Source organism: Lontra canadensis, unplaced genomic scaffold (genome assembly GCF_010015895.1).
Source record: "Lontra canadensis isolate GAN:19392208 unplaced genomic scaffold, GSC_riverotter_1.0 scaffold23, whole genome shotgun sequence".
In the NCBI taxonomy this organism is placed as follows: Eukaryota; Metazoa; Chordata; class Mammalia; order Carnivora; family Mustelidae; genus Lontra; species Lontra canadensis.
In genome coordinates, this window is record NW_022631017.1 from 5,750,405 (window position 1) to 5,777,006 (window position 26,602).

The window sequence follows — 26,602 nt, forward strand, 5'->3', positions numbered from 1 at the left end:
TAAATAGTAGCTATGCTGTTACATCAGCCAGTAAGTATAAGCTATTATAATCACATCCCCCTACTATCTAGCATGGTGGCATCACAGGTTTGATTTTTAAGTAATTTCTACACCCAACGTGGGAATGGAACTTACAACTCCAAGATCAAGAGTCGCCGGGCCTACTGATGGCGCCAGCCAGGCACCCTGCATGCTGGCTTTAGACATATAATTTTCCTTACCTATTCTAGAATCTCCTCCTTTTGGCCAGGAAGTTCTACTTAAGATTTAACTTAAGCACCAGAACCCTTACTCATTTCCTGGAGGTTCATCGCGTCTTTCCAGGAAGGTGCTAGTACATAAGCCTTAGCCCTCCTGGCCACAGGCCGGCACCGCCTGGTTCCTCGAAGAATCGACCCCCCCACAATGGTACCTGTGCGCTCAGGACTGCCTGGTGGCTCTGAGTAGCGATTGAGAAGCATCATGAGGATGGTGCGTGTGGTAGGCATGGGCTCGGTCCCTGGTGTTATCCCGGAGTGCCTGAACAAGGTGTCTCTCAGCTCTCGGGTTATGATCTGGTCCCCCAGAGTGTGGTGGTTGCACAGAAGCAGGTTGAGCAGGAGCAGACCGTTTCTCACTGCAGAGGAGCACCTGGGAGGAGGGAGGCAACCCGGGGAGAAATGGAAAGGGAGTGAACGCAATGGAAGCAGAAAGCCAGCACAAAGGGGAGGAGACTGTGGCTGGGGAGGGAGGAGAAGGGCTCCAGGGCTCCCTCTGAGGCCGGGACATCCGGTTCCCTGACCTCAGGTCACTCCTCCCAACCCCAGGAAGGAAGGTCAGCATGCCCTGCTCTCTCTGGGGCTCTCCCTCCTCCCCTCCACTTGGTCCCTCTCCCAACAACAGTCAGAGGGAGCCACCACCGCTTCATCCAGAGGTAACAACATAAAGGGAATTTCTGTGAAGCCTGTGAGATGTGGGCGGGGTGGCAGTGGGGCTTGGGGCTTAGCGGGAGTTTGGAGGGTGATGCCCTGACCCCTCTGTGTTCAGCATCAGGATCACGGCTGCAGGGACAGTAAGGAGCAGGCTCTCAGAGCCTGGGCGGGTGGCTGAGTCAATGCTGGCGAAGATCTCTCTGGTCATCTGGGCATCAAACAAAGGGTGGATAGAATCTCGGCCAGAAACAAAAGTGGGGATCTCCGAGGAGCTGGCAATGGCCAGCATCTTCAGTGCCTGCAATGGGGATGTGGAAGCAGAGTTAGCTGTGGGCAGGGCCACCATGCAGAGAAAGAGGAGAGCCAGGTCCTCATTCTCAACTCCAGACTTCGGGGTGGCTGAGCTGTTTGCAAATAGGTCAAGTAGGAGATAAAAAGGGAAGAGGTCATGATGGGATATCAAATGCTACAAACAAAAAGAGAGAGATCAGGAAAGAAAGCAAAGGGAAAAAAATGAGGCTCCATGGTAAAATCAGCCCGCCACTTGGCTCTGCTGGCACCAATGCCAAGTGGCATGGCCGCCCCCTCCCAAAGCTTCCTAGGCAGGGCAGTGGGGGCAGGGAGGGGAATGTCACAGCATACAGTTGTCTTTGAAAGCTTTCCTTGACATTGTCTTCCATCTCCCTGGACCACCCCTCCCCTTGCAAAACCTCCCTTCTCTCGAGTTCCAGGACTCCATAGCCTCCTGGCTGGCCAGCCTCTGGAGTTCCTCTTCTTAATCCTTGACCATGGAAGCTCCTGTCCCGTTCTCACTCTGTACTCCCTTCCTGGGCAATCTCATCGGCTACCACAGCTTCAATTACCACCAAAAGGCTTACACTCCCAAACCTACATTGCTTGGCCACCAAAGCCAGTAGCCAACCCTCCTCAACAAGACTACCTGGGTTGTCTCACAGGAAGAGTAGTTGGAATTATAGGGGAAAATATTTGGAATCGGTGAATTTGCTTGCTGGTACTGTAAAGAAAATTCAATTAAGATGAATGCCATGCCATTTGGAGTGGAGGCTACCTTCCCTGGGAAAAGTGTTGACCCCTGAGAAGAAAGCCACCAGGAATAGAGATTAGAACAAATTCTCAGGATACTCTTCCTTAGAAGGCCTGAACTCTCCATGCATATGCTACCTCATGATGAGGCTTTCTCCCTTTCGTTACTCCCCCACTCCTCAATTAGCTGAATTCTGTAAACCTGAAGTTATAAACAAGATGATACAATTCTGCTACAGGGCAAGAGTTTGAATTTAGGGGTAAATGTTGTATTTCGGTCATGCAGTCTGAGAGGGTTAGGGAATTCTTTGAGCAAACATGGCCTAGACATGAATGCCTGGCTGCTCTTCAGAGGAGGAGCACATATCTGGCCCCTTACAGGAAAGAAACTCCCAACCTCGCCCTGGACTAGCCTGCTCTCAGGGGACCTCCGCACCTGTCCGCACTGTTGCCATTATACTGTCGAAACCCACCATCAGCACCAATGTGGATGAAGCCTACCCGCCCCGCTCAGGGACGCTGGGCTACACAGAGCACATCCTGCCCACACCTCCTATCAGCCAGGACTTGTGTCTGGAGTAGTCAGGAAGCCAATTCTTCTGTGAGCTCCCCTGAATGGGGCCCCCCTTCCCCATCTTCTGGTCCCTGGGGGTGGGGGCAAAGCACCACATCAGGCAAGGGGATGGATATTTTCTACGTAAGGGTACCACTCGGATCAAAGTGTAAAAAATTACTTTGTCGCATGCAGAAAATCAGTCTCTAACCAAACACTTCACTGTAACTAAAAAGACACGGGAAATTCAACAAACCGAAAAACTCAACTCGGGATCTTCTCTCCATACTTATCCTCCTCCCACATTCCCCCATGCATGCAGTAAATGGCCTCCGCCTCCCCTCTGCTGCTCCGTTTTAAACCTGGGAGTCGTTCTTAAAAGTATGTTTCTCCCTTTCTCCCAAACATGCACTCAGTCTCCAAGACTGGCCAGCTGGAACCTTCAACACACCCCCTGCATCTCTCATCCCAAGGTCTCTTCCGTGGTCTAAATCGTCACAGCACCTCCCTGCCCTTCTTTTTTTTTTTTTTTTTTTTTTTTTTTAAGATTTTTATTTATTTGACAGAAAGAGCACAAGCAGAAGGAGAAGCAGGCAAAGAGGCAGACTTCCCACTGAGCAGGGAGGAGCCCGACTCGGGGCTCGATTCCAGGACCCTGGGATCAGGACCTAAGCTGAAAGCAGATGCCCAACCAACTGAGCCACCCAGGAGCCCCCCACGAGAGCCCCCCTGCAACAATCTGTCCCTCTCGCCCATCACTCCCTCCCGCCAGGCCCAGTCCACTCACCGCCAGCCCGGCCTGCTGCACCAGGACGGAAGTCTTATATTCTTGCATGCAAACCAGCACAGCGTAGATGCCACCCTCCCTGGCAAACAGTGGGCGCCACTCGTGCTTGGTCATGAGCAGGTAGAGGAGGCGCAGGGCCAGCACCACCACCATCTTCTCTCCCACCTGGTTGGTCAGCAGCTCCACCAGCATCTTCACAAGCTTCTCTCTTAGAAGAGACATTGGAGTTCCCCATCCCAAAAGTCACATCTGACTCCCTGCACAGCCCTCTCCACCCCTCTCCAGCCTGCTCTTCTCCTCGGGCCCTCTCCTCTCCAGGCTAACTGACTGCCCCTGACTCCTCACCATGTGAAGGAGGCCGTGAGGCAATGTGGTCCCAAACTCTGGCTCACCTGTTCACATAAATCCATAAATTCAATGGAATTCTAATCACAATACCATAGGAAATAAGCAAGAATTGAGAAATGTTTAGAAAGAGCAGCAGACCTGTAGCCTGGTTGTCAAAATATGAACTCGTGAAAATTAAAACTCTAAGAAACGATGCAGGGTAGATACAGGTCGCTAGGTAAGGAAGGCATCCCAGCCAGTGAGAACTGCAAGAGCCACGCGACCCATAAGGTGGGGACACCCAAAACAGTTACAGCAGGGACTCTGCCTCACTCTGTCAGCACAAGGATTTTAAAATATTTAGAAAATAAAGGGAAATATTTTTTATAATCCTGGAGTAGGACAGACCCATTTAAAACCTAGAAGCCATTCAAAAGTTTAAAAATATTCTGCCCTAAAATCCTAAAACTGTCTGCAAAGTTAAGAGAGAAGCAGTGTGAGGGAGAGACAATCCTTTGGAAATGCTGATCTTAGGGGAAGAAGAAGCACTCCAGAGTCCCTAGATTACACTGTGCATCGCAAGAAGGAAAAAACTGGAATTATCTTTCTCCACAGTGAGAGAGAAGCATCTTGAGGAGGTGGCCTGGGAAAGTTCTGTCTTTATTTGTCTTTTCTCAAGAGCTTTATGATGACAAAAACATGAATCAAATGGACTTCCTATATAAATCCCCTTCTGTAGCCGGATTTACTATAAACAAGTTAATACCCATCAGTCATATATATAAATGGATATAGAAATGTAAATAAGGATGTTTACCAAAATGTTAATAGTGACTCTCTCTGCAAAGGGTTTTCAGATGGTTTTTACCTTCATAATTTTCTAACTTTTTTATAGGTGATATATATTATTTCATATTCAGAAAAGAATTAGTAAGATTTGGGAAAAAAAAGCAAGATATACAAAATATAAATAACAGATTAATATCCAGATTGCCTACAAATCAGTAAGAAGAAAACAAAGACCCAGTAAGAAAATGGGCAAAGGAAAAGAACAGATTATTTATACAAGAAGAAACACAACAAATACATGCAAATATGCTTAACTTCGCTAAAACTAAGAAATTAAAATAAAGATACCAATCGTTTAAAATTCTGCCAATCTGATAAACAAACAAACAAAAAGATAATATCCAGTGCTGGCAGACGTGAGGAAAACAGATCCAGTAGAACACTATATTTGAACTTGGAGATAATCCTCTTTCAGAGTCCTGTGCAGCTGTGAGAGTAATGAGGCAGCTCTGTGTGGACAGGCATGGAGAGCCCTCTCAGACATACTGAGTTTTGGGAGGAAAGTTGTAGAAAAATGTAGCATGATTACATAGATTTAAACACAAACTCAGAAAATGTTCTATTTCCAAACACACTGACAGACATAAACCTGGGGAAGGTCTGAAGAATCCCCAGCAGACTGACAACAGTGGTGGAAAGGGATTCTGTCTTTTCCTTCTATACTCTTTTACATTCTTCAGATCTTTTAAAATGAGAACATATTTGTGTATAGTTAAGAAGCGGCTTAAAAACAAAAGAACATTTGAAAATAGAAAATAAGAAGGGATAAAAAAGAAAAGAGGAAAAGAATTCAGGGGCACCTGGCTGGCTCAGATGGAAAAGTGTGCAACTCTTGATCTTGGAGTCATGAGTTTGAGCCCCACGTTGGGTGTAGAGATTACTTAAATAAAGAAGAAAAAAGAAAGAAAGAAAGAAAGAAAGAAAGAAAGAAAGAAAGAAAGAAAGAAAGAAAGAAAGAAAGAAAGAAAAGGAGGAAGGGAGAGAGAGAGAGAGAGAAAAAGAGAGGAAGGAAAGAAGGAAGGAACGAAGGAAGGAACGAACGAACGAACAAACGAACCCAAGCTCCAGGGCCCAAAAGAGCTAGGTTTGAATCCTGGCTCTGCTATCTATCAAACTCTGCGAGTTAAATTTTCTAAAGTCCTGTTTCCCCACCAACGGCATAAGCAGAGCATCAACTCTTCCTCAGGAAGGACAACAGAGAGGAGGATTTAATGAGAGAATGTAAACAAAACTTTAAGCACAGAGCCTGGCACAGAGTAAGTCCTCCAAGGATATTCCGCATCCTCTGCTCGGCTGCTCTCAGGCAGACCCTTCTTTCACCCTCAGCCTTTCAAATTCCCCTAGAGCCCCTTCTGTCCCTACCACCATCCTCCCCCAGTGGCAGCTTAACCCAAAACACCTTCCCTCCCCACATTCTAACTAACCTCAGGGATCTGTCAGGACGGACCAGAGGGTGGTCCTGCTCAGTGACCTCCTCCACGGCCTGAGAGAGGGCACAGAGCCCTGAAAGCTGCAGGTTTGTGTCCAAGCTGGACATCTGCACGGTGGCCACGACCGCTGCCACGTGCTGATCCAGGGAGCTGCGCGGACCAGGACCCCGCAAGCCTCTAGCCATTTCTGAAATTGGTGAGAGAAAGGTAGTGGCTTAAAAAAAAAAATGAGTCTCCTCCAAGTTGGAAGTCTTTAAAGGTCAAGCCCAGTTATCCTACTGATATTGTAATACATTATTCATTTCTGTAGCTTGCATTCAGAGCTTTTCCAATGTTGTGTGAGGGATTTAATAGCCAAACACTGAAGATGAAGATATTCTAGAAAACGGAGCCTCCTTTTCCACAGATACTGAGGGGAGCAGCAATTGGTTGGTTAGATACACTCAAGGTCAAAGGAAGGAAGATGGAAGGCATGCTTCCAGAGCATTCTCCCATGCAACAGCAATCATAGTCTACAGCTCTACCCGGACTATTTCTGTGAGGACTACCCAGGACTTGTTCCAACTTCTTTGCCCTCCCCTCCCAGCACCTGACTCACCACTGGCTGCCTCCTTCATCTCAGGGGGCAGAGCCATCCCCTCCATCACCAGAAGCTGGTTGAATAGCTGTGAGTCACTCTGTGCCATAGAGGGCTCAGTTTTTCCCTTGGCACATTCTGCATCTGCCCTCAGGGGCTCAGCTTTTGCTTTGGGTGACTCAGTCTCCTCCTCGGAGAAGGTGGCCTCTGACTTGGACTCCTCTTCTGCATCTAAGGTACAGGAGTGACTTCGTGACGAAGACGAGATGCTAAGTTCATCGGGCAGCAGCCCATACTTGGTGTAGATTTGGGAGCTGAGCAGGTCCCTGAGGTTGCTGCCCTCAAACCGACTGCTGAGTACCTGCAGCAGACCCTCAGCCTTCTCCACGGGCACAGAGAGGTCACCCAGGGCCTTGTCACCCAGGGTCTGTCAACAGAAGAAGGTACGTACATCAGGAACAAACAGACACAAAGGTCCTGGGGGACAGGAACAGAGAGGGTGGCTGGTTCCCACCATACCTTGCATACCAGACCTCACAGCACTTGTCTCCTTCCCCAGCAGACCTCCCTCATACTCTCTAATCTCTAGCTCAGCCTCCCCCTGAGCACCCCCTTAACTAGAACTCCCTTAGAGAATCCCACCTCCAAACCCACTATAAACCCAAGTATCAGGCCTATGATACCTCATCCAGGTTCTCCCGAAGATTCTGGAAAATTGGCTGCTGCTCACATATGTCCAGCTTCTTGATGAAGAAGAGCAACTCCCACCACTCAGCCTGGGTCAGGTATCCCAACTGCTCATTCTTCTGAGGCTCAGGCTGGAGGTACGGCAAAGAGTAGAGCCCATCCAGAGGTTTCCAGTCCCAGGAGGGAAGTGCTGAGGATACAGGAACGGGGGTGTCATCATCCAGCAGGAACAAAGGGCATTTCTGAATCTCTGGGGCAGCTCCTGGTCAGGAGTGGCTACATCCCATTCCTACTCCCCTGTTCAGAGACATGCTGTCCACTGCCCTCAAAGGCTCACCTGTGCCCAACAGAGGAGCCCCTGCCCCCTTCTCCACAGCTCCTGAAGCAGCGTCCTCGGCAGCTTCCTCAGGGCCCAGGATCTCTAGCATGTGCCAGTGCACCCAGTAGGTGCGGCCGGTTGACTGCCAGAAGACCTGGTATGGAGGAAGCAAGAAAGAGGTAAAGAGGCTTCTGAGCCCTGGGTGGTGTAGGCTTGGGAGGACAAGGCTGGGCCCAGAGCGGGGACACATGGTCCTCAGATGCATAGCTGGCTAGCTCCAAACAGCCTTGGTAGAACAAAAGGCTCCCTTCCGCTATGGGATGGGCCCTGCCACTCATCTCCTAACCCTGATAGCCAATGCTCTGACACTACCTCCCAGCCAACTCCCTGGATGGCGGAGCAGGGAGTGTCTCCAGGCACCAGCTCTGCTTCCTGGGTGCAAGTCTCTGCTTGGCCCCACAGCCCACCGAATTTTCTCAGCCCTCCAAATTTTCCCAAGCCCTTCTCAATTGCTAACCCCCTTTAATCATTCCAATCTGCACAGGGGTTTTCTCTGGGGGGGGTGGCCTGCGAGGGCCCCCTGCTTGGAAGCCCCAGTTATGATCCCCCCAGCTAGTTTCCCATGCCCCCTCGCTCACCTGCACGGGGGGCACGCCGTTGTTGCTCTGGCGGAACTCGCCCTCGTCCCCAGCGCCGACCTCCTCATAGTCATCCAGCATGCGCACTCGCATCCCCACCTGTAGTGTCTCTCGCACATACTCACCATAGCCACAGCGGCTCGAGAATTCAGAGCGTTGGCGGAAGACCCGCTCTTGCCTTCTGGGGGCAGCAACCACGGTGGGGAGCAAAAGGCTAGGGCCTGAAACGCAGGGCTGAAAGATGGACCGGGTGGGCCGCGGCGGCAACGTGCTCTGTTCGCTGAGGTTCCGGGCCCAGCCCATGCTCCGCACCAGCTCAGAGATGAGGTTACCCACAGCCATACTGAACTCCAGCTCCCGCTGCCCCCGGCTTTTCTCCTGGCCGAACTCCCTGGAGGACAGGGAGCCTCGGTCGCCAGCCCCGGGCTCTGGGCTGTTATTCAGCTGATCCAGCAGGGAGGTGACACACAGGTAGCGTTTTACCAGGGAGAAGAGCAGCTTTCCTGGGATCTGTAGGACACAGTCTGTGGTGTAGGTTCATCTTCTCCCAGCTTCAGTCCCTCTCCTTTCCCCATATCATCCTCTACAGAGAAATACGAATGCCTATCCCCACACTTTGAGGTCTCAAAATATGATTTATAGGATGCACAAGGAGTGTCTTCAAAGAGAGATTCCTGGGTTCTAATCTGAGAAATTCTGAGTGGGGAAGCAAGCATGACCCTTCATTTTAACAAACTCCCCAAGTGGCCCTGGGGCGGATGCATGATCCCAAACCACGCTTTGAGAAGCGATGCCCTTGGCCTTGTACATGGCATTTCCCCCACAGCTGCCGGAGTACCTGAGGCAGATGAATGCCCTCAAAGGCCATGCAGTGCTCCTCAGAGGAGGTGGTCTCTGCAAACAGCTCCAGCAAAGTATAGCGGCTGTCAAAATCCATGTGCTGCTCGATGCCATCTTGCTGGCTCAGTGACAGAAGGACGTGAGCCCGACTCCCTGTAATCCACACCCAATCTTATCTTCTCCTCAATCCCCAAGACTTTCCCCTGCCTTTCCTAGACTATCTAACCCCTACCCTAGAGGTTTCCAAACTTGTGACTGAGGCTCAAGGTAGGGCATATAATTTCCATGGTAACCCGATACAAACATACACGCATACGACCAAAACGTATATTTTATGCCACAAAACTTACCTTACCAAGTGCTACTTGCTAGTTATTTTACATTAAAAAACATGTTGGTTGTAATCCACCAAACTGATGTCACAATCAATGAATAAATCTCAACAGACTGTTTAAAAATATAAACCTATCTTATTCTCTTTTCTGCCACTGCACTGAGAATGGACAGATAAACAGGATACTATTATTTTATTCTATTTCTACACCTGTAATAGCTTATTAAGCTATTTTTTGGGGGGGGAATGAATTGGTATTCACCAAATATTAGGTGTTCTTCCAGAGTTGGAAAATCCCTCTTCTTTCTGTTCTTACTCCTTGTGGCCCCATTCTCTCCAGTGCTTTCCTTCTTCCCCTGGCTGTCTCTTACCAGCATCGTGGGCTGCCAGAGCCTGTAGCATCTTGCCCGCACTCCGACGGATCTGAGGCTCAGGGTTGCATAACATGTGCATGAGCAGGTCCAGGGCTCCCGTCTCCCTGAAGACCCCAGTGAGGGGCCCGATGCTGGCATAAGCACTGAGCACATGGATGGTGTGGAGCACAGCGGCTGTGAGGCTCGAGGTCCCACCTTCTGCCAGCTGCCTGGCAGCCCTGCGCACCAGCGCCCGCACATCAGCCTCCATCTCTCTCATTGCTGTGTCATCCAGACCTCCTGGATCTCGGGGAAAGCTTCCTGAACCCCCAGCTGCTTCATGCTGAGGTCCCTTAGATAGTGCCCGCTCACCTAACAGCATGGGGCAGTTGGCGTAGACTTCGGGGGCTGACAGCCACATGAGGATGTGTTCTGTCTTGCCCTCTTCCACACCCACTCTGCCCACTTCCCCACACTTCAGAACACTCCATCGGATCAGGTATTCAGGATGCCCATCGTGCCCAGGCCGCTGTCGAATAAGCTCTTCAGGATATGCCTGCAGCCGGGGCCCCAAGGGCACCATGAGGTCCCCGGTGCGCCGTTCCCCCACCATCCTGACCTCCTGGGACACACAAGGAGAAAGATAAAGGCAATGAGGGCAAGGCAAAAGACTACATGGAGGGGACAGAACCTTGAGACATAGATCGGGTGCAGGGTGACTGGTAAGCTGCCTGGTGGAACTTACAGACCAAAGAGAAAAAACCCAGAATGGGATGGAATACATAACTTGGAAATAGCAAGAGGATGAAATGAAAGGGTTTAAGCAATGGAAGAGGTTATGAAACAGGGTAAGAACAAAAAGGTCACAAAAAGAGTGACAGCTAAGTAGGACAGTCTAGGTAAAAGAGCAGGGTGGCCATGGGATACAGATCAAGACTTCGAAAGATAACAGGGCTGAGCAGGCAAGACAGCAGCATGGAAGACAGCGAAGCCAGAGCAAATGAGGAAAGTGAGGGTAGAGGAGAAGCAGGGCAGGGAGTAAAAATGACAGCGTAAAGCTGGAATATGGATATAAAGGAGTGGGCCATCAGATAGAATAGAGACAAAAGAAGGGTGGGAGGTGGGCCCCCACATCCGGATGGCTGGATGGGGAAAGTGTATCAGGGTATTGTGAGCAGGAGAGGGGCCAAGGGGGCCAGATAAAATTATGGGAAAAAAAGACCAGGCTCCACCTGGCACGTAAGTTCTATGTCCGGCAGGGATCTAAGGTACATAGATATGGAGATGGTAATCATGGAGCTGAAGGGTAGGAAATGAGGTAAGGAGATGGTGAAGATGTTAAAGAGGCAATATAGCACAGGTGAGACTCAGGTATAACTCTGAATTCTGGCTCTTTCATTTATTCCGTGAATACTTTTGGACAAGTCCCTTCACCTCTGAACCTCAGTTCCCTCCTCTGCAACATGGTGATCGTATTGTAATATTGTAGAAACTAAGTAAGATCATGTAGGTAGATCACCTAGAACAGCTGCTAGCACACAGTGAGAGCTCCCTAAACACAACCTAATATTATTCTTAGCTGGAGAAGGGAGGGGCAGGCCTCAGAAGAATTGTTATTAAACCGGAAGATGATAAATGGGAATAGGAAGACGGCTATGGGGCGATCAGGAAAAGGTACGTGTGGTATGTAGCAGTATGGGGTTAACTGGGGAGTGGTGAGAGTAGGAATACGGGGCATAAAAGATGACAGAAGAAAGCCGTGAAACTGAAGGGAAACGTGGGATGTGGACCTCGATAGGGGCAGGGGTCCGGGTAGTATGTGGGAGGGGGGGAAAGGCCGGAAAGTAATTGGTGATGTGGCAATAGAAAAATGATGAGCAGGGTGAAGTAAAACAACTGATAGGCCTAAATTTGGGGGAGGGAGGGGAGAAGAGGGAAATTATCATGGGCCCAGAACAGAAGCAGTAAACTGAGGTGTGGAGGTGAGATCTGGACCTGGAGTTGAGACAGCAGGTAGACGCAGGTAGCAAGGTCAGACCCAAGCTTGCAGACCATCAGGGGTGCGGGAGGCCACTAGGGCAGCGGAACGGCTTTGGGGGGGCGGGGTGAGGAGGGGGGGCGCGGTCCGAGGTGGCTGACAGAACCGGGCGAATCTCGGAGAGCAAGCCCTGGCTCTCGTCATCAGCCCCAGGAGAGCGGGTCAGGGAGGGGAAGGGGACGCGTCAGGGACCGGGTCGCCGCAGGACTCTCCTCTCACCTCCCACCGCCCGGCTTGGCCCTCGCTGGGAGCCAGCGGCCGGTCCCGCCGTCCTGGCCCCGCCTCCTCAGCTGCTCCCTTCCGGGTCACACGTCCAGGGCGGGCGCGGCCCGGCTTCTACGGGGGCCCCAGCAGCCCACACTCGAGCGTGGCGGAAGGGCGCGCGAGTGGAGCATGCGTAGTGGCCGCGCCGCTGCGGGCGGGGCGCGCTTCGGGCGGGGCTCACGCTCACAGTCACAGCCCGCGCTCACAGTCACGTTGCTCCTCGCCGCAGAAGTACGCAGCCCTTTCCATCACCTTGGAAGCCCCCGTCGCATCCCGTGGGTTGGCCTTCCCGGTCCCCCTGAAAGCTACACTCCCAACCCTGGAGCTGTCCTGTGAGTTTTCACTACGTCACTTGGCCATGAGTTTCCCAAACCCCTCTGCAGTGCTTCGAATTGGTGGAGTCACTTTTCCTATTAATTAAAATTGCTCATCTCTGAGTTGGCCTAAAAACCTAACAAAGCCATGCACAAAGACAAAGGCTGCAGCTCCCCGGGATATTCCTTCAATTAAGTGACGGAGTTCCACAGCCCAAAGTAACCCTTAGCTTTGCTGTTCTCATCAGGCAGACAGGCTTGCTTCTCAGAGCAACCTTTGGGGTTTGATTCGTGTTCATATTTCCCTCCCTCCCTATGCGGAAAAACAGAGGCAAAGACCCCACAGTCTGTGCACAAAAATGATACATTTATTGAAAGAGTATTTTTTTTTTTTAATACAAAAGAAAGCTCTGTACATAGGACTGTGACCATGTCCACTATTCCTGGGTCAACATCCCAGGGGAAGTAGAAACCACTGACATACTCCACATTCGCGCATACACACACACACACACACACACACTCAGGCACACGCACGCAAGCACACTCATGCGCGCGCGTGCACACATTCATGCACGCACATACACACTCCAGAGCCACCAAGGAAGGGAAACACCAAGGGTTGTTGCACATATAAATGCCACCTCATCCCTGACGCACACATGTTCTCCCAAGGCCACGCTCACACAAACACACATTATAAGCACTTTGCCTGATTCACTCACTGGGTCTGTCTTTTGTGGGAAAGAGAGGAGGAATTCATCAGTCTCCTCCCCTGGGTGGGGGAGTGGGGAGTGAGTGAGTGATCGTGGAGTGAAACAAGAGCAGAGAAAGGGGGCTGGGCAGTTACAGACCTGAGTCCCAAGCTCCCCCACTCTCTGACCCCTGATTTGCCATGCCCCAGCCTTGTAAGCCACCCATAAGCCCCAGCTATCTCCAGGAGAAAGCCCAGAATGGTGACTTCCATCTTGGCACCCCAAACTGGGGCAAGACAGCAATGGGGGTTAGAGGTTACGGGGGGTTCTCAAACGCGTTGGCAAATCATCCCCTTGATAACTAGGCTGTGCGCAAAAACTTCCCCCACCCCTTCACCTAATCACAGAAGCAGGATTGTTCCTCCTGAAGGCAGTCACGGGGGTTAATAAAACTCCACCCCAACTGCTGCCCTGTTCTGAAAAAGCTCCCTTTCTGGATAAAGGGGGTGAAGGTAGGCTCTGACACAGGGTAAAAGACCCTCCCCCTATGCTGGCCCATCCTCAAGGTCTACCCCAAAGGGGGCAGAGTGGGGTAGGGCACGGCCCCTGTACAAATTACATAAATACTGAGGTTACACTTAGAAAAATAAAGTCATTTTCTTCAAGGCTTTTTGTCTTAATTTAAAAAAGTTACAGTAGCTGCTCACTCCCTGGGAGAGCTGCCCCTTTCTGGCTCCCCTATCCCTATACTCAGCCCAAGAGCTGCTCCCGTTTCTTCTGACCCCCATTCCTGCCTCTTACCCCCTCCCAGACCCCACCCTGCTCACTGCAACTTGGGCCCCAGGCAGCTGCAGGCCTGGGGGAGCACAAGGCTGCAATGCCCATGCATGTGGCACAAATGAAGTCAGTTGCCTCTACCTGACACCCTCCCACCCCCACCCCCACGTTTGGTCTCCCTCTTCCCTCTCCCTTGCAACAGCCTTAAAGGGCAAAAAGAGACCCAGGGCTGTGGGTCACCCTCCCCACCCCGTTGGGGCATGGCCTGAGGGCCCCTCCCCCGGTTTTCTCCTGGAAACAACCCAGGACCGGGCAATCCCAGAATCTCCCCTACACACTGGTGGGCCCCGAGCTCGTGGGGTGGCTCTGTCCCCAGAGGCCCAGCCAGTTCCGGGGAGCCCCAGGGCTCCCCAGGGAAGGGGAGCTTGGGCAGGGAGGGGGACGAGAAAAACGCCATAAAAAAAAGCTTAAATATTTTAAAAATATATATTTATAGATTTGTTTTCACTTCGTCTCCTCAAATAAAAAGTTCAAAATCAACTTTAAGTAAAGCAGCTGGGAGGAAGGGGGTGGGAGACAGGGTGAGAGGGAACTCTGATGGTTCCCTCCAACCCAGGAATCCCTGGAGTTCCGAGGGGATCAGCAAGGCAGGGCAGGGCAGCTGGCCCTGGGAACCTGCTCTGTGCACAGGCCCGGCTCTCAGAAGCTGCAGGGACAATGGGGCGGTGGTGTGAGGGAAGAAGCCCCATCCTCCCAGGCGGCTCCCTGAGGGGCAGGGGTAGGGCTCTTCTTACCCAGCCTGTGACAGACACAGTGCTGACATGGGGTCAGCAGGGAGGCTGGGAGAAGACCCCAACTGCTTCCTCAGGGGGAACACGGTGCCTAGTCCCACAGAGGCCTGTGTGTGGGAAGGTGGGGCACGGTCCCATTGAATAAGCTAATACTCATGGCAAACATGGAGCCAAGCTGGCGAGGGGAGTCTGAGGAGGGAGGACAGCCCCACCGTCAACAGAAAAGGGGAGGTGGAGCTAGAAGGAGGGGAGGGTGAGGGAGGATGGGGTGGAGGGCAGGCTGGCCCATTTCTTTGGCTGGAGTGAGAGGGCTCAGTCCTGTGGCTGCCCACTCCTCCTCCCTGCCTCCCTCCTGCGGCCCGTCAACGTGTGTGTAAAGAAAACGTGAAAAGGCAACAATAAATAAGTGGTGCCATCCCGTGGGCCATCTGTCCAGGGTGGCAGGGCGGATCAGTCACTCTTGGCGCTGTGGGCGGCGTCCAGGTTCACCACCTGTAACTCGGTGAGGTTGCTGCTGCTCCCAGCCTGCTGCCCTATCACAGCCATCTGGAGGGAAGGGGTGCGTCAGGAAGAGGGAGCAGGAACTGACCAGACAGCTCAAGCTCCCCACTGCTTGCCTGCCTGTCCACCACAGGCCTGACTGGGAAAACAGGCCTCCTGGCTGGGGGTCTTGGCTTTGACCAATGGGTTAATGGAACTCCCGAGGTAAGATAAAGAGCTGGCTGGCTGTCTGGCTGGGGGGAGGTGAAGGGTGCCCCCCACCCCACCTACCTGGTGAAGCTGAACTGCAGAAACAGGGATCTGCACTGTCCCAGACGGCGCTGTGAGGAACACCTGGGGAACGCCACCTGCATCGGGAACCCACAGGAGACACTCAAACTGCTTGCTCAAGAGAAACTTCCAGATACTGGAGAAGTGGTGATAATTGTACAAGTGACCCGGTAAGTCTCAGACGTAAGTACCCAAGGGTGAATGTCCAAATGTGTCCGTGTGTGCATGTGGCTGCGGATTTTCAAGTGTGCAGGAGTACCCTAGTGGACAGCCAGGGGTGTCGGGATACGTGTGCAAGCATCCGTGTGTGCGTGTGTAGGGATATGTGTGGGCAGCTTAGTCTGTGTATGTGTATGTGAGTGTGTCCATCTAGGTGGGCATGTGGGGGCCCATTCGAGCGTGTGCCTGTGTCAGGGAGGAAACAGTCCTCCTTTCTTGAGCCCCACCGCACAACTCACCTTGCTCCTGGACCTGGCTGTGGGACACCTGCATGGTGGATGGCGCCTGGGAGAAGGCATTGAGCACGGTGAGGCTGCCATCAGCCAAGCCCGAGGTGGGTGCGTACATCACCGCATGGGGACTAGGGTACATCATGTGGCCGCCCACAGTTGTGGGCACAGATGACGTCATGATGGTGGCAGGCAATGTCACTGGCAAACACAGACACACATTAGGGAGGATGGCCCTGGTCCCTACTGATAGACCCCATCCCACCTCCAGGAGTTCCAGGGCTCCGGACTCCTCATGCCATTGCCCAGGTCAGCAGCTTGACAAGACTCGTTCCTCTGGTCCGTGTCATCAACTAAGAAAAGCCGCCTTTTTTCTTGAACACAGGAGCACCAACCTTTAATTATATCCCATCATGTTACACCATTCAATTGTCTATCTGCTGAATTCTTCATTCCAAGACCATAAGGCCCTGGGAGAAACAAGGATTGCAATGACTGATCCACTCTAGGGAAACTCAGATACTCCCCTTTTATTTATCTTTTTCAGATACTCCCCTTTTAGGGGGCTCCATCACCCCAATTTTTTTTTAAATTTTCCTCCCTCCTCCTAAATGTGTGGCTAACAAATTCATCTTTTAAACAACCAAGATTAATGTGCATAAGGTCACTTGGGATCTTATTAAAATGCAGATTCTGATTCCGCAGGTTTAGGGTAAGGCTTAAGAGTTTACGTTTCTGGGGCACCTGGGTGGCTCAGTGGGTTAAGCCTCTGCCTTCGGCTCAGGTCATCTCAGGGTCCTGGGATCGAGCACTGCATTGGGCTCTCTGCTCAACGGGGAGCCTGCTTCCCTTCCTCTCTCTCTGCAGGCCTCTCTGCCTACTTGTGGCCTCTGTCTGTCAAATAAATAAATAAAATCTTAAAAAAAAAAATGGTATATGTTTCTATCAAGTTCCCACGTGATGCTGGTCTTCTGTCCATAGACCACATCACATATAACAAGGTTGTTAAGGGCAAAAACTTAAAAGTAGTTTTATTTTGGGGCGCCTGAGTGGCTCAGTGGGTTAAGCCTCTGCCTTCGGCTCAGGTCATGATCTCAGGGTCCTGGAATCGAGCCCTACATCGGGCCTACTTCCCCCTTTCTCTCTGCCTGCCTCTCTGCCTACTTGTGATCTCTGTCTGTCAAATAAATAAATAAAATCTTCAAAAAAAAAAAAAAGGTAATTTTAGTTTGAAAGCGTTTCATCATTTCTGAAATGACTAGAGACACAGAGGGGAATTATGGCTACTCAAAACTTAGGATACCCTCCCACAAGGAGACAACTGCTCTATAAATCATTCCTGGTAATTAAGCAAACACGTGTCCTTGGGCAAGTAACTTCTTTCTGGGCCCCTAGCTTCTCATCTGAATGAGAAGAGTGGCTCCAATGGTCCCTCATTTCTTCCTGAAATCCACAGCCCTAATACAACACAGGGTTCCAAACCCTGCCATCCTCACCTGACCTTCCCATAAGGATTAGGGTAACGGTTGAGCCAAAAGCCTCTATGCCCATCTTAAGAAACTGTCTGACGGGGGCACCTGGGTGGCTCAGTGGGTTAAGCCACTGCCTTTGGCTCAGGTCATGATCTCAGGGTCCTGGGATTGAGTCCCGCATCGGGCTCTCTGCTCAGCAAGGAGCCTGCTTCCCTCTCTCTCTCTCTGCCTGCCTCTCTGCCTACTTGTGATCTCTCTCTGTCAAATAAATAAATAAAATCTTAAAAAAAAAAAAAAAGAAAAGAAAAGAAACTGTCTGACCTTAGTTATAGGAGGGGTACTGCTAGGCCCCTGTGGCTAGACCTCATGAAGGAGGTGGGGTGGGGCAGGGAGGAGAGAGCTTCGAGCTATACCTGTCCCGCTGGAGGAGGTCTGCGTGAGGTCTGTGCTGCTGTCGCGAGAGGGAGACGCTTGCTGCGGGGCCTGGTGCACCTGAATGGCCTGCACTGGGACCTGCTGGGCCACTGCCCCACCTAGGAGACACAGAGACTTACTCATGCTCTGTCCTACCCGGTCACCATCTGCACCAAGCACCCATGAACACCCCCAGCCCCAGGGTCTGGCACACTGCTCCCTGACTCCCATAGCTATCTTTCCCGGGAGCTAATGAGGCCTTTCATGTCCTGAATCATGTCTCCAGGGGTTTCTGCACTCTGCTCTTGCCCCTCCCCCCTCCTCCCACCCCAGGACTTGCTTCTGCCTCCTTGGGTGATAGAGGAGCTAGCACTGAACCAACGAGAACATGCCCCACTCAAGGTAGGGAGGTGGTGGAATGTCTACTGTCCCTCTGGCAGTAGAGGCACAGAGCTGGGCTGGCTAGACAAGGCCAGAGGGTATGGTTGAAACTTACTGACAAGGAGAGTAGGGGTCCCAGGAGGAAGGGCATGCCTACAAGTGGGAGGTAAGAGGCTTCCCTCGAGCTCTGGCTGTCCACCCTCCTTCTGAGCAAGGAAAGAGGTCCCCCTTGTGCCAGCCCTCAGCCCACTCTTGGCATGCTCAGTTTGCCCCTTGTGACTCACCAGGCATGAGGGTGAAGCTGGTAGGCAGCTGCATGAGGCCCCCAGAGGAGACGGGGCCGCTGCCTGTACTCTTCAGCACAGTCCCGTTGGCACTGCTGACAGCGCTGGGGCTGACGCTAGCAGACACTGGTGCCAGGTAGTTCGTGATGGGGAAGGAGGGGCCGCTGCTGACTTGCATGGTGGTAGAGGTGCTGGGTGCTGTTTGGATGGTGGAGGTGGTACCCGGCAGGTTGGTGACCGTGAACGCCTGTTTCAGTGTGTCCTACACCCAGAGGAAAGATACAGCAGTGAGCCTCTGCCAGACCCTGCCCCTGCAGAAGCTTTGTGTGGAGTGCTGGCCCAAGACTGGAATCAGTGTGCTTGGGTTCAAACCCCAGCTCTGCCATTTACCTGCTGTCTGACCCCTGGGCAAGTTACTGAGCTGCTGAGCTTCAGTTTCCTGTCTGTAAAAGAACACTTAGCCCATAGGCGTGATGAAGACTAATAAGTGAACATAAATAAAGTTCCTAACACCTAAAAGGAGCAATAAGTATTTGCTGTGCTTATGATGTCGGTGATGTCATCATCATAAGTCCCAGAATCCTCTGCCCCAATGGACTATGGTAATCACTCTGGCTGCAGAATCAAGCACGGGGGTCCATTCCCAGCTCTGGCAATAACCATCTATGTGATCCTGGGAAAATCTTTTCTTCTTTCTGAGCCTCAGCTCTCCTGGTGTGTAAACACTAGGGGGCTGGGCTACTATGTCCTCTTTAAAAATGTCCTTCCGGCTCTGATTTGCCAGCCTTCTGAGATAGAGACGAGAGTTTTTCAGGGAACTTAGGGTTTCAGAGAGATCTTGGGTGTCGGGCAATTAAGCACTCATGCCAAAAACTTAAGATTTAGACTACCGAAGGAATTTATTCCTCCAGCAAAATTCCCTGGGAATAAATGAGCCCTACTGCTTAAAGAGTTTGCAACTACAGATGACACGCCTGTAAGAGGGGGAACCTGGAGCACCAACTCTCCCCTCCGCGAGCCTTTGTTCTTAGAAGGGGAAGGAGGAAGCCACGATCTGAGAACCAAGCCCAGAGAACTGAGGGGGTTCAAATACTGGGGGTGGGTCAACGCGGGATGTTTGCTAGGCAGCTGAGCTCAAAGCCCCTGATTGGTGAAGGCGTTGCTAAGGCAAACAGTGCCGCTTCTTCTGATTGGCCAGTTAGTGAAGGGCGACCCGGAAGGAGGAGCTCCCGAGAGAGGCAACGGAGGAAGCCCTGCCCCCTCTCCTTACCGGGAAAAGGAAGGGGGAGGCGTAACTAGGGCCGGCATCCCTAGCAGCCGCGAATACACTCCCTAAACGTGTCCAGGCCCGGACATCCTGAAGAGGTAGGCGGCTGGCTAGTTAGGTAGTCTCCAGCCCAGTCAACCAGCCCGCCTGCCGACAGTGCTGGGTTCCCAGGACCCTGGAGCCCACGGGTGCTTCCTTCCTACTCCCTGGCAACCCAGCCTGCCGCGAGGGCAGGGCTAAGCTACGCCCCCGCCCCCAGCAGGGAGACAGCTGGCGGGAGGAATGCGAGGGCCCTGCCAGGCGGGCGGGCTGCAGGCAGGAGGCCGGCTTGGAGCCGGAGCCGGCCTTATAAGGGCACGGAGGCCGCCCGCTTATCTAGGGGGCCGGCCTCCTGTCAGGATGGCGAGGATGGACACCTGTCCCCTAGGATGAGGGGTATTAACCCGGCTCCGTTCCACGTCAGTGGGCACCTATCCTGAGTGAGGGAGAGAGGCACCCACACCCACCCCTCTCTGCCGGTGAAGTCCCTCCTTTTCTTTTCCCTCAGATAGGCGACCCAAACACACCTTGGTCTCCCCACTGCTGTCGGACTCCGACACCTGGTAGGTGAGGTCTGTTTCTTCAAAGCCCGTGGCACTCATTCTCTGGTCTGTGGTGGGGTCTGAGCGGGGTGGAGAGTCTGGCGAGTTGAGGCAGGTCTGAATCAGTGCCTTACCAGTCTCACTGGTGATCATGGGCTGCAGTTTGCGGGTGGCAAAGGTATACACATGGCCTGTTTCACTGGCCACCAGCAACAGCACCTGTGTCCCTGTCAGCGTGGACAGCTCATAGGCCTGGTGGGGGGGGGGGGAGGAGGAGATGGGTAAGTCAGCCAAACTTTTTCTCTCTACCTTCCTTGGGAAGTAGGGAATACACAGAGATCTCAAGCCCCTGCCCCATCCCACCCCACCTCCAGTGACCTTCCTCTCCAGTGACTGGGGCTGGTGGAGGGTCCTATCAAAATATCTGAAAGAGAGCTGGAGTGCAGAAAAACTACCCATGCTCCTCCTTTGAAGAGCAGCCACTGACCTGCAGATAGCCCAAGCAAGCAGTCACAGCCCCCTAGTGACAGAATGTATAACCTCAGGGGACACAGAGGGCCCCAGGTAGCCGCTCCTGAATACAGCTTGGTGCCAGGAGCATCAGAGAGAGGGCTCCCACCCACCCCACTCTTCGCTGTCACAGGAAACAGACAGAATAAAGTTGCTATCTCACTGGAAGTCCCAGAAGACATTAGGGATGGGGGGGGGGTCACATAAGTTCTAAACTGTCCCATGTTTCTTCCCAGAAACTGCACAGGTCCTAACCTTATGCCCTATAATACTGTGCTACCAGCTTTTTTCTTTGTCTTGATGCAACAGGGTTTGTAGTGATGGGAGATGGGGCTAGATTAGCAGCTACTACCCTGCCACGAGCACAGGGAGGGGACCTTCAAGAATGGCCTCAGAGATGGCCTCCTTACTCCCCAAAAAGTTCCACAACCCACCTTGGAAGCAGCTCTGGTTTTTATATGGTACAGAAATAAACACCAGCCCATGTCCCCAGGGTTCTAGCTTCTTGTTTCCCAGTTCATCTGCTTCCATCCTTTCCCATATCTCCTACACCTCAAGACACTCTTTCCTCACCCCTTTTCACTGGATAGCTGGCTAGAAGAGGAACAATTTCTAGGTACCTCTGCAAACCTCCCTGCCTTCCCCCAAATTCCATGCACAGATTCTCTCTAGGGCTGGAAATCCCACTTGTCCCAAAGGCAGATGGTCCTGAAGGTGGTTCTGCAGGGAGTGCACCAGTGTCCAGTGGATGCAAGGGAAGACACATGGCCATCGTGGGACTCAGTCCCTGCTGCTCAAGGCAGCATCAGTTGTCCTGCCCTGCTCCCTCACCTAGGGCTCTTGAGCCCCATTGGGTCATCAGCCTTGCTTGTCCTTCCAGCCAGCACTACTCTTGTGGTGCCCACCTTCCTCCCACACATGCTGGCTCATTGTTTTTACAGAGCTCTAGCCTCTTGAACTCCATACCTTCCCCTCGGCTCCCTGCTTTTCCGGCACCCTCCCCAGAACACCAAAAGGCACTGGATCTAGTGACCCCCGCGTCTCATTAACCACCTCCCGAGAAGCCTCCCATTACCACTCTTCACCCCTTCACTCTACAAGGGCCCTGTTCCTCTCCCGCGCCCGTCACTCCCACCTCGGCGCCTTTCCCGTCTTCTCTGGACGTTCCCGGCATCTCCCCTCTCCCCACATTTCCCCGGCGGCCCCTCCCCTTTCGCCCTCCCGGGGTAACAGCCATCCCTCCCACACACCTCCTGCGGACTCGCCGCCTCTCACCTCCGCCTCGGCTCTGCCTTCCTCTCAGGCTCCCCTTGTGTGTCCCCACCCTCCCGGTCCCCCGTGGCCGGCCAGCCTCAGGGCCCGGTACCTTTTTCATGATGCCTGTCTTCCTCTTGCTGAAGGTCGTGTAGCGCCGCAGTTTGTTGTCGATGAACTCCATCTTGATCTTCACGCGGCCCCGAGTCTTCTTACCCGGCTTGGCCCCGCTCACCGCGCCACTCACCGGCCCATAGCCTCCGGTGGCCGCCGCCGCCGCCTCGGGCCCACCGACGAGCTCCATCTCGCTCAGGCTCCGCTTGAGGCCGCGCCGCTCCGCGCCCAGCTCCTCCTCCTCGCCCGACTCCGAGTCGCCCTCGCTGCCGCTGTAGACTAGGGCCCCCGCGGTGGGCGCCGGGGTGGTTGTCGCTGCCGCTGCAGCCTCCCGCTCGAGGCGGCCCGGCCCGAGCCCCGCACCGTTCCCGGGAACCCGGCCCCCGTTAGCCCCGCGAGTCCCGCCGCCGCCGCCACCTCCCGGCCGCCCCGTCGGGGTCCGGTTCAGGCTGCCTCCCAGGGCCGAGCCCCGGCCCAGCGCCGCGGCGGCCCCAGCTTGGCTCGGTAACATGGCGCTCAATGCAGGAGGGCGAACGGGCAGTCAGCGAGGAATCGGAGCCGCTGCCGCCGCCGCCGCCGCCGCCATCGGCTTCCCGGCTCAACCCGGCACTCCCGCTGCTGCTAGAGCCGCTATCGCTGCCGCCGTCGCCGCTGCGAACCCGGGGCCCCTGCACGCCCGGGCCGACCTGGGCCCTCACTTTCTTGCCCCTGTGGCCCGGGTTGCCCCAGGCCGCGTGGAGCGCCCCCTGTCCGTATGCTAGGGCGGCGCGCCCGGCGGCCGTCAGCGTCCCCCGGGGGGCAGGGGCTGCTGGCCGCGGCCGAGACGGCGGGTGGAGGGGGCCGGGACCACGCGCTGGCGGCGGAGGGATCCCCCGACCCTTCCCCCCATATAAAGAGATACAATGTTTCCTTTTATGGCGAGGCCGTTCCTTATATGGTGAGCCCCTGCGCCCCCTCCGCATTGGTCCGCGGTTCCGGCACCTCCGCTTTCCATTGGCCCACAGGGAGCTCTTATTTGCATAGACATACCGAACTCGCTGCTGTCATCCCGCGTCAGACGGCGACTCCGAAAGGGGAGGAGCCGAAGCCTCTTAAAGGAACAGGAGAGGCGGTACGACTCCGCCCCCCAGACCAGAGAATGGTAGAATTGGGAGGGACCTGAGCAGAGGAAGCCTGGGAGGGGACCCGAGCGCAGTCCCGCGGCGGAATGGGAGCAGCACTGGGAATCCGGCAATGGAAGGGCTGGAAGCAAACATTAGGGTAGTCCCTGAGCGGATTGGGCAGGTTGCAGTAAATGATAGAATACAGCCCAAATTCCAAGGGAATGCAGGGATTGGACCACTTCCCCCATGCCTTCCTGAGGGAGGCAAATTTACCCGCTGCGCAGAGGAGACTTGGGTCCCCGATGTCCAGACTCGCTTCCCCGCCGCTCGGCTCCAACCCTTCCCCTCCCCCGCGACTTCCTTTCCCTTTCCCTCTCTTTTCAAGGCGACGACACTTTCCCACCAGGCCGGCTCCCTGGTCCTCATTCATCATCCTCTATACTAGAGGGATCTTTGGCAGACGGACATCTGGAAAAGACCGGGGGAGACAGTCGGCTTCCCGGTCCCCGAAGGGGGCAGGGAGACGAGATGAAGATCCGTGAAGACTTCCAGCTGCGGTCTGGGCTGGGGGAGGGGATGGTCCCGAGGATAAAGCCCACCCCACCGCCTGTGCAAAAGCCTGGGAAAAAGCAGAGCCAGGCAGAAAGTTTCAGCAACTAAGCAAGCCAGCCAGCCAGCGCAGCGCGTATACACACACACAAACACACACACACACCCTTCTGTGGATAACCCATGGTGGGGGTGTGGGTAGTTAGAACAGGAGCGGGACAAAGCCCATGTTCAAGGTATGGGTCGAGGTCTCAGCTCCAAAGCCGTGAAAATAGGTTGGGCTTTGCTGTTACAGAAAATTTTCAAATCTGCAATCAGCCTCTTTGTATCCCTGTGGCTGGAAACAAGTATTGGGCTTCTCCAAATTCCATCATATTCCTCATTGTTGGTACCCATCCCATGTTGGGATCTTAATGCAGATTAAATGAGATAAAGGCTAAAGCATAGAGTAAGTGGTCAGTGGATAGTTAACAGGAGCTCCTGGAATAATAACCTCATCGCTGGGATAAACATCTGGTTGCCTTTAAGGGGATGGGGGAATGATGATTCCTGCCTTAAAAGTTTTTGTGAAGATTAAATAAAGCAGTCTGTTGTGACCCATTAGTGGTAACGATAATGAAATGACTTCAGTGTACTGCAATGAGCATTTAAAATAATAAATTAATATGTATTACAAAACACTAGGGCAAATATTTTTGCCTAGAACTTTTGTTTGCATTATTTTTACATTGAACCATATAAAATGGCCATTTTATAGGTCAAGAGGGTAGTATATTGTCAATTTCATATGGCTCAATGTGCCAACCAGATAACAATGTCAATTGCATTTCCTACTGTAAGTCATGTCCAAGGACTTTGAGAAATACTGAAACAAGGTATGTTCAAGTGATTTGTGAGAACTAATGTGTGTATTAGTAGTATCATCAAACCCTTACCTATGGGAATTAAGAGTCCTACTCTTCCCCAATTCCCAATAGCTTCAAAGAGGTGGGTTTTTTCCCCCCCTTTCCCTAATTTACTTTACATCACAGGTAGTTTAACATACGGAATGTGTTAGCTCAAGAGGAAGAACAGGTCAAATACATAAATAGGTTCCAGCAGAGCCCCAAGAAGGGGCCACAAATGGTGCTTGGGACTGTGATCTGTCTGAGCAGGGCAGTCTTAAAACCACAGCCCTGGGCTGATTCCTTCCTCACTTCTAAAGACAATTTTTTGAGACCCTCCCCTAATTTAGACCCATGCAGGATTGACAAGCCTTAGCAGTGGTATGCCCAGAGGACAGCTACTGTCTGCCACATTCACCAGGCATGGTGTGTGGAATGAATACAGTTCTTAAGTTTCCCTTCAAATAGATTGACCTCTCCCATTTCACCCAATCCCTGGGCCACTGCCCACGAGCGTTAGTGCCCCAGCTCTTCGGGCTGGGATGGCTTCATTTTCACAATCCTTTGTCACCATGGGTTGGGGGGAGGGGTGGGCGGGGCACCACAGCCACATCAGACTGAATTACTGTAGGCTCAGGAGCCAAAACTGTCGATATGAATAAAGGCAAAAATCAAGAAGTGGCTCACAGATATGTTTTGTTGGTGCCATAGAATATTTTGAAATCAGGTTTTTACATAAAAGTCTGGAATCTCTCAATACATTAACTCCGGGTCTGGCACCCCCAACAGCACTAGAGCCTTGACCTGAACTGAGCAGGGGCCATAGCAGACGCCTCTGCTCTCAGGTTCACTATAGGCTCCACACAGCTCACTGAGCTCAGATAAGTGCCTGGCCTGGCCTCTCTGGAATGTGAGTTTGGTACTTCTCCGATAAGGCCTGTATCACAGTAGCCCCCGTGGAAGATGGGAGCTCATGTCCACCCCAGACATGAAGGACCTCCAGAGGGGCATCAGAATGCCAGCCAGATGCCCCAGATACTACACCATTCCCACCTTGACCTTTCTTTCTTTCTCCTGATTTTTATCACCCAAGTTATACCAGAACAAAAATTAAGGACTGCTTTAAAAAATGACTTATCACACACACAAGAAAAAAAAGAAAGAAAAGAAAACCAAAAACTACCACTCTAAGTGTTGGCATTTGGAATTAAGCTTTACACAAGGACTCTTTGTGGAGAATAGATCTTGCGGCGATGGTAGCGTTAGAGAGAATAGAAAGGAAAAGAGGTTGTTGACTCAGTGTGCCCAGGGAAAGTCTGGAAAGCCACACTCCAGACACTGCTAGTGCTTCCCACTGGAGAGTAGAGTTGGAGAGAGGAGTGTGTGTTTTGCTTTCTCCAAGTCTGTACCATTTGACTTCTTCCATGATCATTATTTTTTTGTTTTTTCTTTTTTTAAAAAACATTTTATTTATTTATATGACAGAGAGAGAGGGGTCACAAGTAGGCAGAGAGGCAGGCAGAGAGAGAGGGGGAAGCAGGCTCCCTGCTGAGCAGAGAGCCTGATGCGGGGCTCGAGCCCAGGACCCTGAGATCATGACCTGAGCCAAAGGCAGAGGGTTAACCCACTGAGCCACCCAGGCGCCCTTGTTTTTTTCTCTTAAAATTAAGCAAAGATAGAAATAGGGGGTGCCTGGGTGGCTCAGTGGGTTGAAGCCTCTGCCTTCAGCTCAGGTCATGATCCCAGGGTCCTGGGATGGAGCCCCACATTGGGTTCTCTGCTCGGCAGGGAGCCTGCTTTCCCCTCTCACTCTCTGATTGCCTCTCTGCTTACTTGTGATCTCTGTCAAATAAATAAATAAAATCTTTAAAAAAAAAAAGATAGAAATAGGGTAGGGGTAGAATAAATGGATTCTGATGACGGGCTGCACAGGGGAGGGGGTGCACAGAGAGGAGGACTCACAATGGATGGGAGTAAGGGTGACCATCTCCCCCAAATCAGTACCATTGACAGAAAAAGAGGCCCTGGCTGGAGAAGCAAG

The 26,602-nt window shown here is 52.6% G+C and overlaps 2 protein-coding genes across 3 annotated transcripts in view; both read right to left on the reverse strand.

Moving 5' to 3' along the window:
- Positions 1-10,897, reverse strand: part of LOC116870436 (cullin-9) — a 34,205-nt gene extending 23,308 nt beyond the window's left edge. The window contains exons 1-10 of one of the 2 annotated variants that reach the window (XM_032862125.1): positions 9,668-10,895; positions 8,961-9,115; positions 8,123-8,632; positions 7,503-7,638; positions 7,162-7,355; positions 6,500-6,905; positions 5,896-6,088; positions 3,296-3,503; positions 1,013-1,209; positions 413-630 (exon numbers count right to left, since the gene is read on the reverse strand). In XM_032862125.1, coding sequence (XP_032718016.1) covers positions 413-630; positions 1,013-1,209; positions 3,296-3,503; positions 5,896-6,088; positions 6,500-6,905; positions 7,162-7,355; positions 7,503-7,638; positions 8,123-8,632; positions 8,961-9,115; positions 9,668-10,433 — 2,983 coding nt within the window. In that variant the 5' untranslated portion in view covers positions 10,434-10,895. Of the gene's footprint in view, positions 1-412; positions 631-1,012; positions 1,210-3,295; positions 3,504-5,895; positions 6,089-6,499; positions 6,906-7,161; positions 7,356-7,502; positions 7,639-8,122; positions 8,633-8,960; positions 9,116-9,667 lie in introns of both variants that reach the window. The other variant, XM_032862126.1, reaches the window with a different exon arrangement.
- Positions 10,898-12,611: 1,714 nt separating this feature from the next.
- On the reverse strand, positions 12,612-22,562 carry SRF (serum response factor). The gene is made up of 7 exons (XM_032862127.1): positions 22,024-22,562; positions 20,133-20,399; positions 18,300-18,561; positions 17,634-17,753; positions 15,758-15,949; positions 15,300-15,376; positions 12,612-15,074 (listed from the first exon to the last, which is right to left on the reverse strand). The coding sequence occupies exons 1-7, from the start codon at positions 22,534-22,536 to the stop codon at positions 14,979-14,981; spliced, it is 1,527 nt and encodes a 508-aa protein (XP_032718018.1). The 5' UTR covers positions 22,537-22,562; the 3' UTR covers positions 12,612-14,978.
- Positions 22,563-26,602: the final 4,040 nt, after the last annotated feature.

What these genes read in the sequence shown, in the direction of transcription:
- SRF (XM_032862127.1), bottom strand. Translation starts at nt 22,536, where the DNA reads ATGTTACCGAGCCAAGCTGGGGCCGCCGCGGCGCTGGGCCGGGGCTCG. An exon ending in ACAGCAGTGGGGAGACCAAG is followed by an intron (nt 18,562 to 20,132) that starts GTGTGTTTGGGT and finishes CTCTGGGTGTAG; the next exon opens with GACACACTGAAACAGGCGTT. An exon ending in CAGCCAGGTCCAGGAGCAAG is followed by an intron (nt 15,377 to 15,757) that starts GTGAGTTGTGCG and finishes TTCCCGATGCAG; the next exon opens with GTGGCGTTCCCCAGGTGTTC.